The 16570-nt window shown below is 35.7% G+C and overlaps 1 protein-coding gene across 6 annotated transcripts in view; it reads right to left on the minus strand.

The window, feature by feature from the left end:
- Window positions 1-16570, minus strand: part of ADK (adenosine kinase) — a 299664-nt gene that overhangs the window by 206076 nt on the left and 77018 nt on the right. For all 6 annotated transcript variants that reach the window (XM_072869325.1, XM_072869324.1, XM_072869328.1 and 3 more), the window contains one exon: window positions 10773-10851. In XM_072869325.1, the coding sequence (XP_072725426.1) occupies window positions 10773-10851 (79 nt within the window). The remainder of the gene's footprint in view (window positions 1-10772; window positions 10852-16570) is intronic.

Here is a 16570-nt window from a genome sequence, read left to right on the forward strand (position 1 = left end):
AAATTTTAGGAAGTTCTTTTTTAAAAAATACTAGACAAATATACCAATAATAAGAATACCCACAGGCCAATTCTAACGCGTCAGGGTGTAAGTCAATTACTGATGCAGTAGTCCTAGGATAAGACTTCCCTATTGGGAGTTCACTGCATTATCCCATATCCTTTCTTTGAACAGAATAGCACATAATGCTAGTCATTGCAAAAGTCAGCGAAACACAGTCTGCTGATGTGATTGGTAAGGCAATCCTACATGTTTCTTTGAAATCATGCTCAGGGTCCTAAAAAAAAAAAAAGCACTACTGTACTTCCTGATGAACCTATCAAATTACCAGTCCTTATCCCTTTGCATTCTTAAAAAGACTAGGTAAATTCCTACATTAAATTTATATTCTGATAAACCACTATTGTCTCCATCACATATGTAAGAAAGAGAAAGGTATACTAATTTACTATATGGCTACAACGCAAGTTAGCAGCAAAGTCAAATTCAGAACTCAAAAGTACAAAATCAGACATACATGCACTTGGATTGAGCACAAGTTACTGAAAGAGAGAAAATAATGGTTTTAGGCAACAAACTTGTGAATATATCTAATAAATGTGCAAAGAAGTTATGCTAATATATTTAAACTTTCTGAAGAAAGCACTAGGTCTCCAGGAATAGTATATTATAAAACCTGCATACAGTTCTTAGCTAACAGCAAGATTTTCAGTGCCCTTGTACAGGGGAAAAAACAAACCAAACCATAAACGTACACTTTCAACAGGAAGTATTCTAGAGATGTGCAAGAAACCCCTGTAATTTGGCATTTCAGATTTCCAGGGCAATTAACTCCCCACTGTATCACATCACTTAACATTAATTAATTGCTAAAGATATAGTTATGTAACTTACTGAGCTGCTAAGGATAAAACGGCTCCCAAGACTTGAGCAGAATGCCAAATTAATCAGTGAAGCACAGGGATTTACCCTCTCTTCTGAGATTGCCAAATCAAGCAGTAATTCTCCTTCCAGTGTCAACTAATGGGAACAAGTCAAGTAAATGTCAGTCAACTATTAGAGTGCCATCAGCCCACTGCTGCATGGACAGCCTCATGGTGTGAAAGGTTCTGAGAGAGTCCCACTGTCGCTCCGTGTACAAAAAGGTTGGAGGGTTGACAGCATGGCACCCTTGGAACCAGGTTCCCTAAGTGTGGCTCTCTGATACTTCCAGCTGTTTATTTCTTAAGGATAAATCCCAGCCTGCACCAATTATTGTGTTACCTAGAAACACCTTTATTTTGAGCATAAACCTAAATTAGGGAATATACTAATTAATCTCACTCTCATATATAGCATGGTTTACAAGTTAGAGGCGGCATTGGCTCAGGGGAAAACAAAACCAAAAATCAACGAAGTTTGAGTCCACTGACTCAGCTGGACATTAGCCTAGGGACAGAGCCCAAATTCCTTTGTTGCTTTTGAAAAAACTGACAAATTTTTACAGCTCCAAAACATGGTGCTAACATAGCTAAACAGGCATAGAAGCAGAGTCAAGCAGCAGGCAGCTGAATTGCATTCCTGGGAAGAGCCAACTGCTACCATTTATATAGTGCCTTCTGATTCCACGTGGGCAACTGATGTTTGATGACTCTGGAATATGGAAACAGTTTTTAATCATTTAAATAAATTACAATTTTGGATGGATGAACAGAGGCTGCATACGCACTCTGAAGCTCACTCAAACACACTGAGAAGGAGAGAGCGTCAAGGTTCTATCTGAATGGATTTATGGGGAATGTGATCGTACAACACTCTCTACTGTTTTTCTAAAGTGATTTCAGACGTGACATATTTCAAAGACATTCCTCCCACAGTCCTAGTGATGTTGCTGGCCAGGAACAAGACCTGAAGAACTAAGTGGTTGTGGTTCTGGTGCATCAAACAGGCAAGTCCACGTGACCAGCAGTCAGCCACCCAATTCCATACCAAAGTGATAGACAAAAGGACATTTGTCTTACAATGTTTAACAGTTACCATCTGTCTCATAACAAGGCCTGTTGTAGACTGATGATGGTGCAACTAAAAATGTCTCATTTTCAAGAGGACAAATTTAGGGGCCTGGCATCGCAGAATCTGAAAAAATGCCACAGGCTCTTTGGAGCTTCATTTTCTGACTATCCTGGTATTTGTTGAAACTATATTCTCAGGCCTATGAATATACACAGAGAGTCGTATGCAGTTATGCCCAGCATGCAACCACTACTGGTGTGCAGGAAAAAGCCTCACTATCAGTAACCTTGAAAAGTTAGGTCCTCCAGTACACTGCTGCATCATTTACTTTCAACATCTGACCCATAACCATAGAAACAAATGTATGGGCTTCCTTCACAAGCACAAAAAAGCTTGAGAAGTACCCAGCTTTGTAACCTGGGGGAAGTTTGCTTAGAATTTTGCAGAGTTTGGCATAATGATAAAGTGGTTTTGTGGCTTTTTTGAACTGTTCTAGGTAGCTCTGAATAAGGCTTTGAAATTGGTCTTAGGTACCGTGGAGTAAAAGGTCTAGAAATCTTCTCTAAGGCTTTCAAAAAAATCTAGGCAGCTCTCAAATATTAAAGAATTTCTCTGATATCTGTACCAATCAGCTTAGCCATTACACCAGTTTCCCAAGCTGCACGTTATAATTCTGAAGAGGAAAGGCTGTCTGTTCTGTCAGAAGCACAGACACATCACTGTGGTGTTTGACATACACTAATTTCAAAATGCACAGGAATGACAGAATGCCCTTGAGAGAATAAATAACTTAGGAAATTGATGTCACTGACATGTGACACTGTCCACCATGACACTATCAATGGGACATTGTCTTTGCAATAGTGGAAAGAGCCATTGTTGCATTTCCAGAGAGACAAACTTAAACGACTATTTTTGTCAGCACTGAGGCACATTTTGTTATTCCTTCACCAAGAACAAGTCTCACTCATTAGGACTGGCCACAGCACTGGGGATAGATGCTTAAGAGATTCAGTTTACTGGCTAGTAGCATATAAACTTTAGCAAGGTATAAATAGGAAAAATTTAGCTCTAAGTCCTAACTCTTTCTCTGTTTTATCTTCTTTTATGTTGAATAGGTTTGAGAAGCAGGTATGTGCACTTGCAGGACAGCACAGGGTGCTGGCATTGTCACTGACAGGAGACCACACTGGTGGAATGTTACACAGGCACGGCATGGCAGAAACATGCAGGAGCTGGCATAGAAGAAAACACATGCCTTGGGATTGTTTTCTGGCAGAGAAGGTGAGGCTATACCCCTAAGTTTACTAAACCATACAAAACAGAAAATGGTTTAGAGAGCTTTTTCCACACTTTTTCTTGAAAGCTGGACTGAACTATTGAAAATATTGGAAACATATGTTTGCTGGGGCCACCAAGCCCATCTGAGTAGGGGGATGTAATGAAGCTGCTTAAGGAGTATCAAGCATAAGGCCAAAACTAGCTCTGAGGAATTTAAGACTCTGACCCAAATGGTTCAGAAAGGACAGAGCCTCTCTCTCTCAGAAAAAAAAAATCACCTATTTCCTTTTGGTCAACAGAAAGATACAGAGCTAAATGTTCTCTGCTTCACTAAGTAATAGGAAAAAGTCGTTCAGGGGACTTGCACTTTCTGAGAGCACTATTCCAGAAACAGTTTTTGGAGAAAGGTATTTGTAGCATAAATTAATTTAAGCGCACAATAAGCAGAACAGAGAATACTTCTAGTTGATGGCATGAAGGATTCCATAAAACAATAAGTCCTGCAAAGTTGCATGAACATCAAAAAATTGAGAGCATGCGTGGGGTGACCTCCCTGATAACTTTTCCATTACCTCTTAGTTATGCGTATTCAATACATTTTGAGGCCTGCACCCGAGCCAAATCTTTCTTCCCACTATGCCTCAGTCTAATCAAGTGTATAGAAGTAATCCAGAAATTTTCATAAGTGAGGAAAAGATTAAATTCAACACAGTTATATGTCCATTTACATAGAACGATAAGAAAGTGAGGGGGAAATCACTAAATGACTGAACACTGAAGAGCTAATGTGTGATGGACTTTGTAGACTACATACAATAGTACAAAAGCACAAAAGTAATGTTTAGCCAAGGGTACTACTTTGCAAATACATACAAATCTAATTTTAAAAGCATGGAACCAGTCGCAATGAGCTAGTTATATGTTTACAAGATTACAGCTTATATTCTTTAAAAAATGCAGTTCTGCCTGCAAGTATTTTTCATAGATAAATTTGTAATTTTACAGACTATTTTTGGATTAAGCATGACATGACCCAGTACACACATATGTTTAATATAAAGCCAAGGTTTGCCTAATTACTCACACAACAAATAGTAAAAACTTAAAAGACATCTAAGACTTCAGCACATATTGCTTTTTATAAACAAGCATGAATCTGTTCATTTTTCAAAATTAAATTATCAAACTTGTCAGTTTATTAGAATGCTAAAAAGCACAATCACTTTAGATTAACAGATCAAGTTCATCATCATGGAAGAATAAAAACTGGGATGAAGTTACAAGCCCTCGAAATATAGGCTGATACTGGGAAAGTGTCATACTTCCCTGACATACAGAAGACAGTGGGACACAAATGCTCAACATAATTTAGCATCGTATTATTCTTAGTGTTATCCCTCATTTAAAAGTCATTCCTATCAACACATTATTAAGACTAAACAGACACATACTCTAGTTTAAAACCAAGCTTCTTTAAAGTATCTAACAACAGTATGTAGGCTTTTTGCAAAAATGTTGCAGAACCACAAAAAACCAAAAGCTTATTATTAGATAGCGAGAGGTAGTGTGGAAAAAAATGGGGAGTCATTATGATTTTGAGGTGTGTATTATAAAAACATTATTATGAAGTCCCAAGAGTATCTATATGAAAGCTTCCCGGGAATTGTAACTTATGTTTTCCCTTACCTGCCAGTCCTACAAATTCAACTTGAAATGTTCTTCCAAGTTCACATGGCATCACTGGTGATAAAACTTGTGTAATGAGTATTTCACAATTCTTCTGAGGATGAATAAACGATAGAATATAGCTGTCTCTAGCTGCTAAATTAGATCCACAGCAATAGCAGAATCGTTAGAATGAAAATAAGCTATTAAGAAATCGAGCATAAACCAAGAGTACTCATTCTGAGGATGAAAAATGTGGCATTCTTTATACGCACTTCCAGAAAAACAAGAGCGAAAATGTGCTGTTTGTTGCCAAGGTTGTGTTGTTTAAAATCCAAGTTATAAAATTCTATCAAGTTAGACTTGAAATCCAGCACTTGATTTAGAAAGATAAAACTTCAAAGACTACTTCTTGCAGTTCTAACCTCAGCACTCTAAAGTCAAAATAAACACTGATAAAAATCATGCAAATATGGCCTGGTCAGCAATACTTGCCCTGTCTACAAGCTATCCATTTTTGATACTTTAAAGTCCCAAGCCCTATTAAAAGGTTTAGATTATTTTTTCCTTCCAAATCAATGTCTGTTGCTAGACAGGCACAGTCTTAATTAAAATTACAGAAGGAAGCTGAGAAGTAGTGAAATACTGTCTTCACAAATCTGAATTTAGTTTGTTGGCAGAACTCTAAAACAATACGTTATTTATGAACTGCATGCAGTTACACGTATGCATATTTTATAGATTTAATATAATGGATCCAATCATTTGGAGGGATTGCAAGAGCTCAGATTAAAGCAAGATGTCACATATCCTATTAGATATAAAGCCAAAATTTAATGAGACAAGTAAAGGTCAGAGCAGCACACTGCAGTTTCAATTTGATACCCCCACTCTCCTCCCTGTTCTTAAGCATGCATCATAACTTAAACTTTAAACACAAAGCAAAATTAAGAATTAGCATAAAAGGATAATCCCAATGCCAAGATCACTAAAGCAAACAGGAAAGTTAAACTTTAGTTTCTATTCCAGAAACTAAATGATTGCAATTCAGTTCATCATCTCTAGTCCTCATTTTCCAAAGTACTATCACACAATTTTCAGTGATTGATGCCTGATTAATTACAGCTTGATCCAAAGTTTGAAGTTATTAACACTCCCTACTGGTGGTTTAAGAGAAAAAAAAAAAAATCGCAACAACTGTGTCTAATAGTAACATAGCACCTCTAGAAGTGCCTTACCTGCACTTTTACTGATAATCTGGATTCCAACTGGTTTCTATATTGTACTGCACTCAGGAAAACCCTCTATCATTATTCTTCTTCCTCTCTCCCCATTCTTTATGGTCCATCTCTATTTTTCCACTCAGTACTAAAGTCTTAAATTAAAATAAATATATTTCAATAAGACTTTTTGTTAAGGCCTTAGAAGTACTCAATCTGTTCTAGTCAGCCATCTTTTCTCTTCCAGGTGAACAAATTTACACCCAAGAAAGATGAGAGTGGACATGGAAAAGCAGATTTGTAAGGAAGAAACAAGGATGGGACAGTGAGGGACACAGAATCAGAGCAACACTGGGATTTTTATACTGTTTTTTCTCTTTCCAGATTACTTATTTCCTATCCTCTCAAACAGTTTTGTCTTTTCCCTCAGACACTTTTGTGTCTCCATTTTCTTCACTTTTCTGTCACCATTCCTCTCCTAACATGAATTAGTATTCCCAAGACATAATTTGTTGTTAATTTAAACTCATTAAGGAATGACTAAACTGTAATCTCATTTATTTTGTCATTTCTGGAATACATCAATCAATTCCCTCCCCCCCACTTCATACATGAGTTAGGTCAAACCAAAATAATTTTTACTTCCTTACTCTTTTCAAGATCAGTATATGTTCAAATAACTTTAATATCCCAGAGAACTTGAACATAAACATCCTATCTCAATGGCTTCAGTACCGCTCTTTATTACTTTCATATTGCTCTTGGTACTCCCTTTCACCATTTTCAGGTATTTTTAAAAAACATTATTGTACTTATAAAAACATTTATATAATACACTTTTGAAAAGTAAGAGAGTGATATTTCCAGGTTTCTGCCCCTTTATCATTTATCTTCCATCCTCTCAATTTTTAATCCAAGCTTTTTTATTTCTTTTGCAACAGAATAATTTTTCATTTGCTCCTTCCTTTCCTTTTACAGAGCTTTCCCTCTAATGTATGTTTTGACTCCGCTTCTGCATTTCATTTTGCAAAAATCTGTCTTCTCCATCGTACATTAGAAGCATTTCTTCAAAACAATCCTTTTTGTTGTCCCTGGTAAATCCAGACCTTTTTCTTTTTCTGACCCTGCTGAGATACCCTGTCCACATAATGCCCACTTTGGGCAGTCAACTTTCAGCTTTGATTCTCACAATGCTCTCCAACCACCGCTCACTCCTGCAGCGTGCCACACACTACTTTTGCTCTGCTGCAAGACAATATTGAAAAAATACCAAGATTCCCCTTAGTACCTTACCTGCCAAATTTTTCTTTCAAGGCTGCACTTCAGATCTTTCCTTTCTGTTAACATGTTAGGAAAGAAAAACCAGAACTCTAATCCTACTTTTCACAGCTTGACTGCAATTCTGGTTAATTCTTTGTAAACTTCTAAAATCTTCATTTCCATTATAGCTGATGCTGCTTTAAATTTTAGCTCCAAACCCCATCATTTAAGCTTCATTTTCTTCCCAGTATTCTTCATAATTCAGAGCTTCTTCCTATTGCCTCTTTCTGTGATTACCATCTCAAATTTCTCACACATGATAAATGCAGTATTTCTAAGACTTCCCCCCCGCCCCCCTTTCTCTTTTTTTTTTTTTTAAAAAAGAATTTGGCCTCTCCTTTTCAGGAACAGAGATAGTGTCTTTCTTGAGTAGATCTCTCTATCTTTACAGATAGGAAAGAAATATTGAAAATATATGAGCATGTATAACAGAAGTGGTGATCATCATACACCATGTTAGCAAGCATATGACAGTTTTGTTTTTCCTTTTTAAACACATGGTATACTGTAAGTTTCCCCACCCATTTTGCCTTTGGGTATTTTTGTTTAAACATAGTGCTGCTTTTCTGGCCCTTAAAGCAGCAGACTATTTGAAACAAACAATTCAATGACCTGATTTATGAGTTGCTTCTTAAATTCTTCTTTTTTTTAAATTCCAATAATTTTATTAATTGCTCTCCAATTTTCCTACTGCATTCCTTAATGATACACTCTTCCCTCTCAGAAATGAACTTTTAAAAAAGCAATTGCCAGAGTTCAGAGGCCATTTGGTCATTTCCAGACATTCTACTCAGACAGTTGTGTTCCATTGTAGTCAGGCTTCCAAGGATGCTTTTCTTTAACATGCCTTTGTTTCTCACCAACTTTTAAAAAGTTGAAACAAACTTTTTTTCGTTTATATCTCTCAGTTTTTAGCATACTGTTTCAAGCTTTTCCCATAAAGTAACACAAGTTGAGAAATTAGTAAGAGCTGTATTCTTAGGATTTCTTCCCACACGTCTTCTTGCAGAGAATCCACATTCACTTAGAGTGTGACCACCTCAGAGCTCTGAAATTATTTATTGGTCCTTTATTTCTCAAACACCAGTCAGGCTTCCTGAATCAGTCTTTGCTTTCTCCTGTTACTTTCAACAAATAAATATTTATTTAAGTTACTCAGATCTAAGACTACTTACACACTTATTCTCTCCAATATGCCAGTGAATATTGCTGCAAAAATTCTTCCAGAATTTCTAGTTTATTTTTTGGTTTACATTTAAACTATTTTTTTTCTAACGTCACATTTTTTTTCTTCTGCTAAAGCTTACAGAATAACAGCTTCTTTCAAGATTTCCAGATTTCTCTTTTCTCTCTCTCTCTCACTTTCCCATCCCTTTTTTTAAAGCTTCTTAGTGATGTTATGTTATTCATGCACAACTGTTTGAAGTTTCAATCTTATTTGAAACAAAAACTAGGAGATGACAACCCTTCTGGAGACAAATACAATTCCAGATGGCAACTGGAGCTGAATGAGGCTCTCAACTCAGAGCCAAGGTAAAGGGAAAAGTTCAAAACCCGATCACTATAAGAAAGCAGCATTGACATAGAAACCCCTAAATTTCATTGATTTAAATTTCATCTTTTTCATTGACTCTATATAGGTTCTGTGTACTTCATCATATAATTATTGAAAAACACCTGGACTGATAGATTAAGAGGCAGTTAAGTATGAGAAATAGTTTACTAATAAATTAGCTGATGTCAAAGAGGTCAGAGAAGGAGAGATGGAAATAAAATCCTGGGCTCTTTGAACACTTCAAAGTTGAGAAATTCTGAGTCTACCATATGCATTTGCTTCTAAACCTCCTCAATCTAGATGTAGGAACGGAAGCAGAATTTCATGCTTCTGAAGTAATAAGCAGTTGCAGAACTCCCTCCAAAAAGCTGGCCTCTAATCAGCTGTCATGGAAGAGATCAACAGTATTCTACCTCTACACCATACCCACAGGTCAAGCAACAGTCATACTGACAGAATGAATCCAATAACTTGAGCTCTCCTGATTAAGAGTTTTTGGGTGGGGTTTTTTTGTTGTTTTTTTAAGTATCAGAAGCAAAAAACTGGCTTGACCACATAGCAAAAAAAAAAAAAAAACAACACAAAAAGCTCTGAAAGCTGTCTGTATGTAAAAAAATATAACCCTTTCAGAATTATAATGCCATATGCAGTAAAACACATGCAACTTAGATTTCTCTTTGTGTGAAATATTTTTATCACAAATATTTTCAAGACATTTGGGGTTTCAGAAAATGAAAACCTTAGTAAAGAAGCAGCAACTATTTTGTACAAAGGAGCAGCGATTATTACTTTAATGAATTTTTCCTTTTTATTGGCAGGGGCAACCTTTGTTAAATTATAACTTAATTTCTTCCAAATGTGCATTTAATGCTATCTGGTAGTAAGTTTTCATTATATAGGAAGTCTGGAAGTTAATAAGACAGGATCATTAACAAAAAGGTTATAAATACAGTTTGTATATTTTTATTTATAGGATTTGTACATCTATCACAATCTAAAAATATACACACAGGTATATGTTTAGGATTATTGTGACAAAAGGCATACTTTACTCATAGAAAAGCTAATATACCTGAAACCCAACTCATCATTACTGTTCTTCATCATACCCATAGCCAGAAAAGTTATCCTTGTATTAAAAAAAAAAAAAAAGTTCTACATTTCAATCTTTTATGGACAAACTTTCAAGTTCTTACAAGATAAATGTGGTTAGAATCACAGAACAATGTAGGCTAGAAGGGACCTCTGCAGGTCTCTAGTCCAACCTGCCACTCAAAGCAGGGTCAGCCTCAAATTTAGATCTGGTTGCCCAAGAACTCATCCTGGTAAGTTATGAAAATCTCCAAGCACAGAGATTCAACAACTTCTCTGTTTATCCATTCTCATTGTGACTTTTCTCTCCTCATTGGAGGATTCCTAACTGCAGCTAGGGGCCTTGCCTTTGCCTCTTATCTTTCCACTATACACCTTTGACAAGAGCCTGGCTCGATCTTCCTTAAAATCCTCCCTTCCACTCTTAGGTACATTGTAGTTGTAACTATAACCTTAACAGAAAATGTGTGAAAAGAATAAAGAGCACAACTTCAAAATAAATCATGTGAATAAACACAAGCATACTTTGAGCAACAGAATCACAAGCACCCACTCAGTAGTGCTCAGGATGAACATAGACAATACAGGGCATTAAGCTGATTCAACACTTCAAATTATCAGTAATTCTTTTGTAAGGAAGAACAAACCTGGGCCACTTTAACGGAATTTTGAGTAGAACCACCAGCATGATATTCTACTTTGAACTTTTTCACAAGTTCTTCAAATCTGTTAAAAAAAAAAAGCGGAAAAGAAAAAAGTTAAACTCTACAATTTTTGTTTGTTTGTTTTAAAAAAATGACATGAAGATTGAAGTAGATGACATGGTGTTGTTTGAAAACAAGAACTTCATATACATTAGCTGTTACATACGGTGCAAGCTGGAAATATCTATTTAGATTTTGTTCAAATTACAAAGCGAAGTGTAACATCAACTTGAATCGTTTACCTTAAAGTTGCAAGTGGAGTAAATAACTGAAAAAACCCCATTATCTGAAGCATAAACTGGATTGCAATGAACTGTGAGATTGATAAAATATATGCTTCAAGAAAAATTACATAAATGAAGATATTCAGATACTTATTCCACTTCATTAAAGCTAGAAACAGAATGTAAAATTAAGTGAGAAGATTGAGGAGATGTGGTGTCTATTTCAAAATTAACTTGACCCAAGCAATGGTGCTATGTTTTAAGTTTTCATATGAAATAGTACATTTTGACAGGTGAAGCACTTTTATGAACCAATCTATTAGTATGTGAGAAAATCTGAAAACAGAAAAGCCAAGTGTCTCCAGATGAGCTTTCAAATCCTTCAAGTCATACTACTATGAAAACATAGCATTCTCTGGTAACATTCAGTAACATATTATTAGGTTTGAACATTGAAACAAATATTTAAATTTTTAACAGAAATATCTACCCTCATATTTCAGATCAAACTTTAGGGTTAAGACCCAGATAGAGTTCTACAAGACACTCTTCCTTGTCCAGGGTACATTTTCCTCTCTGATCAGAGCACACCACAGCTTAAGAACCAGCTGTAGAAAAGGGAAGTAAAAGTGTCACAGAAAAGGACACTAGAACAAGCAAGTTGTGGGGAGTGCAGGGAAGCTGTGCACAAATACTGTATCATGCCTTTAAGTTCTAAGTACACTTCAAAATTAGTCGATTAAACAGCAGGATTAACAACCTCCGAAGACATTAGACTCAGAAGGAAGTACTCCTCCAGGCAAGTTAAAATGTTTACTGTAAAATTTGTTTGCACCTTTGAGTGCCAAAATGACCTCCAGGTCAACCCTAATTAATAGCGTAGATTTACCCTTAAAGTCTATTAACTTTAGATGTTTACCGTTAACAAATGATGCTTCCCAGTTAGATGCATTTCAACATATTTTATTGTATTCACCTTTAGCATCTTCTAAAACATTGACACATCTTTATTTCAGACACAGTGAAAAATGAACGCTATCTGCCAACCTTACCCTTCCTTTCCCTCTCACAATCCCAATCTCCTTATAGTATGTGAACAATGGCTTTGGGGATAGATTTGTCAAATTACAACTTGTTTGTTTAAAAGGTTTTGATTTTCAATACCATGTTACTAATAAGAGCGTTTTTCTGTCTACAGTACTTTCCATTTAAAAATGTTTGAATAATGAGCTACTCACCCTAGCAAACTACCGATGGGCAGACAATTAGAAAGAACCAAGAACTAAACTACTACATATGATTTTCACAGTTATCCACACTACTAATTATCCACCAATTCTATGTCAAGCAGTTGAAATCTCAAATGATAGCAAGTAGCTGAGAGTGGGAAAAAAATAACAAAAAACAACAGGTCTCCTAACAATTGCTTCTCAAAGACATACAAACCATCATGAACCAATTAAGTATTGTGGCAATATTTTTTCTTTAACTTAATTGACATTTTATCTTTTCAATCAATTTGAGTGTGTACTGCCCAAATCACATGGTTATTTTTATATTCTTGTATATCTACAAGCATGCCAACTGATATTCTAATTCCTTTACCTAAAGACATCTAACATTTCTATGTCTGTATTATTTAATTGCATGTTAAACCTTATAAACTTAGCATACTGTAGTTGACCACCTACATTAGCAGCTCTAAATCTAGATGGGTATCTATTTAAATACTTACCTTGTAGTTTGAATTAATAAAAAAGGTGGTATCTGAATTTGGGAAAAAAATTGGAAACAGCCTTAAAATACTGTCTGTACTATGAAGATTTCAAGGTGACAGCTATGTAATCTAAGAAGCAATCTGAACAAATTATTTTACAATTACTTAATAGAATAAGACAAACAATGGCGACTGCCTTTCACTATTTCAGACCGAACATTAAAAGACCTAACTACTTTTCTTCGAATTAAGATAGTAAACTCAACACCTCTAAAGGTCTTTTATAGAAAATGGAACACGAGTTCATACAAATGCAAGAAAAGTAATTTTTGCTGGTCATTTTCCATGACACTTCAAAAGGATTATATCAGTTGTGTTGTTCTAATCCACAAGAGCCTGATAACCAAGTTGTATAAAGAATGAACTCAAAATTAAGAATGCCAATAGCTTTTTATCTTAAGAAAATGAACAGTTAGATGGACATTTTTCAAAATGTCAGCAGATGGCACAGGCAACGTGGAACACTGACTTTGTCACTGTCTGCTGTATGTCTGACCTGCAAAGAGAAGACTGTCATTCTAGCATGCCTCAGAAACATGGAAGTTGCTTTTATAAAATTCTCCATTTTAAGGAAGGAAGTTCAACTGTAGAAACTGCTCTGAGGCCTGGGAATGCTAAACAGAGCTTCTGTGTGTGCTTCAGGACGAAGCTGTTATCACACTTAGGATAACTCAAGAAAATTAGAACCTTATGAGCAAGTCTGAATAATATTTTTGTTTCACATTCTGCAATTGTTGGTCTTTGAGTATTTCTTAAGGCTGCGCTATATCTGAGAACTGTGACCCTTCTCCTGACCTAGCAACATACCATTACCTTAAATAACAGAATAATAAATCCCACAATCAGCACCATATAGAGGGGCCCCTATTTTTGGTACCATGAATTTGTTCACCACATTACAGCATATTTTAACAAAAACAAGTTTGCATTTGCAGCAGCATATGTTTTCAGCTGTGATACTGCTGATCAACTTTAGCACTGACCAAAGAGGTTATGTTAATGTTTTGCCCAATTATACTAAAGGCAATAGCACTTCTGTCAGTTGCTTTTTTTTTCCTCCCCTTTTAAAAAAAGGATTGACTCCTAATTGAACTTGATACTGAAAGGTGAGCCTTTTTAGTAGCTTCACTTTTGACAGAATTCACGGCTATTAAAAAATGTTTAAGAAGGTAATGGAAGAAGCTATTTTATAAAAGAATACAAACAAGAATGAGAATACAATTTTTTACACTTTTTTTTTTTAAATACACCTCCTTACATTACAGGAGGTGGAGGCTTATTTTTAAAAGGCACAGACTCCTCTTACATATGCCACACCATTACCTCAAACTGGAGACAGCTGTTAGAATTTCCCCCCATTAAGTATCATTGCTGACAATTTCACCACCCTGTTTGTCACTCAAACCATTTATAACCTGAGCATCACTATTCAACTTCTCTGGGTCTTCTTACCACACTATGTTTAAACCTTACAATATTCCTTCTCATACACCTCTTAAAAAGCACGATTTCCTGTACTATACAGATAAATGCACTCATCTTAATATCTAATCCCTTCAGACAGCTGCAAAGATCATCTGTGTCGGCTATCCCTCTGATCAGCTCACCTCTCTCCACACCCCTCTTCTAGCCCCTCCTCAGTCATTTCAAGCAGAAGCCACTTCTCTACATTTTCAAGGCCCTGCAAAGCATTATGGCACTGAACATACCATCCTTCATTCGGTACATTCAGATTTACAACAGCCTCTGGGCACAAAGCAGTCAACAAAAATACCTTTTCTCTCACTAACCCATGATATCATCCACTGTCCAGTTCCTAGAATTTTCTAGGAATATTAGCAAACCTACTTTAAATCTTCCTTCAGACTATCTTTCACCATAATATCTAACAAAAGTCATCAGCAAGGCTGTGTGATTTCCCGAGGCTATTCTCCAGCCTAATGACTGGCAATCCTCTCCTGGATCAATACCCATCTCTCATAACTTGCTTTATACACAAAATCTGAGGCTTTTTTGAGCTGGGACTATCTTCTTGTTCTATGTTATACAGCAACAAATACACTCATGTTTGTTTCACATGGTTTCAAAACCAAACTGACAACAAAAATAAGCACATAAAGCATTCCCTACAACTGAAGGCAGACAACATAAGGCAATGGAGCTGCACTAAGGAAAATTAAAGCAATTCAAGTAATGCTGTTAAGTTTTTGGACACAACTTATATTAGACTACAAAGAAACTCTTTTTGAAGAGTGAAATGGCCATAGAATACCAACACTTAAATGTCTTCTATAGAGAGAGCACCAGGAAAAAACATATGATGCATATGTCAGAAGCTACTTATCTGCAAGAAGTAGAGAAAAGTAATCTCTTGTTTTTCAGCAGGGTGTGTTGCCCTGGATATCTTTTGATACATCTGCTTATTACCTAAGACGTACTCAAAAGCATACATCAGCAGGGAGCTACACTTTCAAAAAAATCAGCTGCCAAAAACAGCTAGAGAGGAGAAAAGAATAATTTTTGCCAGATAATGACAGCCTGAATGTAAGACAAAAATCTGCTTATTTTGTATACTAATAATACAATATTTCCAGTGGATTGTACATTTGTTTGGTGTTATAAAAACCTTCAAAAACACCAAGACGGAAACCTCTTAAATAATCAATAAAGGGTTGCAAGTTGCACATAAGTCTAACTTTTTTCTTTGGAGGTAAGTTGGGGCTGGGGAGGGAGCCTTTGCTGATCCCTCTAGAGAGAAAGGTAGACTAAGATTTGGTATGTTTTCAAGCTACTGGATAAATTTTAATTAGATTTTAATTAAAAATCATAATTAATGGTGATTCTGACACCTTCCCCAGATATTTATTTTTAGTTGCAAGAAGTAGTCATATTAAGACATGGCAATAGCTTAAATGTTCAGCTGTGAGGAGAACAGACTAATACATTGACAGTTAGATGTTTGATCCTTTTAATTGCATTTTTAAAAATCTACTTAAATCTTCAAATTAAGTAACCTGTGTCAGAAAGCCTATGAAATCACTCTATAAATTAAAGAAAAAAAAAATGTGAGTGAGCATCATATTATACAACCTATTTTAATAATACTAAAAGCTCAGTAAAACTACAAAAAAATACCAAATATTATTTATATTTTTTAAGAATACCCTGAAGGAATAAATCAACACAAACAACTAAATCATGCCAAACCTGCATCCTGATTGTTTTGCAGGGCATGGCAGAAGTAGTTATGCATACATCTGGACAAGCGTGTCGTCTGTCACATTCTCAGTTTCATCACAGCCTGGGCCAATGCCAGAACGATGCAGGCAGCCACACCGCCAGGCAGATGGGGCACATGTTGTAGAAAGACAGCCTTCCCTGGTCAGTGTTAGCAGGCAAGATGAAGCTCTCATAATTTGATCCTAAGTAAAATCTAATTCAGATTTAAGAAAAAAGCTCTAGTCTCAAGATTCAAACATTATAATTAAACCACAAGGTACTATTTTTAAACAGAAGTAAAAGGGAGAATACTTTAGGACAAATACTGTGGGTAAAAAGAAAAGTAATTCATATTGTTAACACTAAAGAGCGTACCTTATTTCTCTATCTAAATTATACAACTCAGTGTTCAAAGTTCAAACCCTAGAAAGCATAGTTAATTATAAGAACTATTTCATCCCTAATCTTTGACGTATAACTAATTAAGATTGAGATGAAGATATAATTGGTTGTTCTTACTT

This window comes from Ciconia boyciana, chromosome 8 (assembly GCF_034638445.1).
Source record: "Ciconia boyciana chromosome 8, ASM3463844v1, whole genome shotgun sequence".
Classification (NCBI taxonomy): Eukaryota; Metazoa; Chordata; class Aves; order Ciconiiformes; family Ciconiidae; genus Ciconia; species Ciconia boyciana.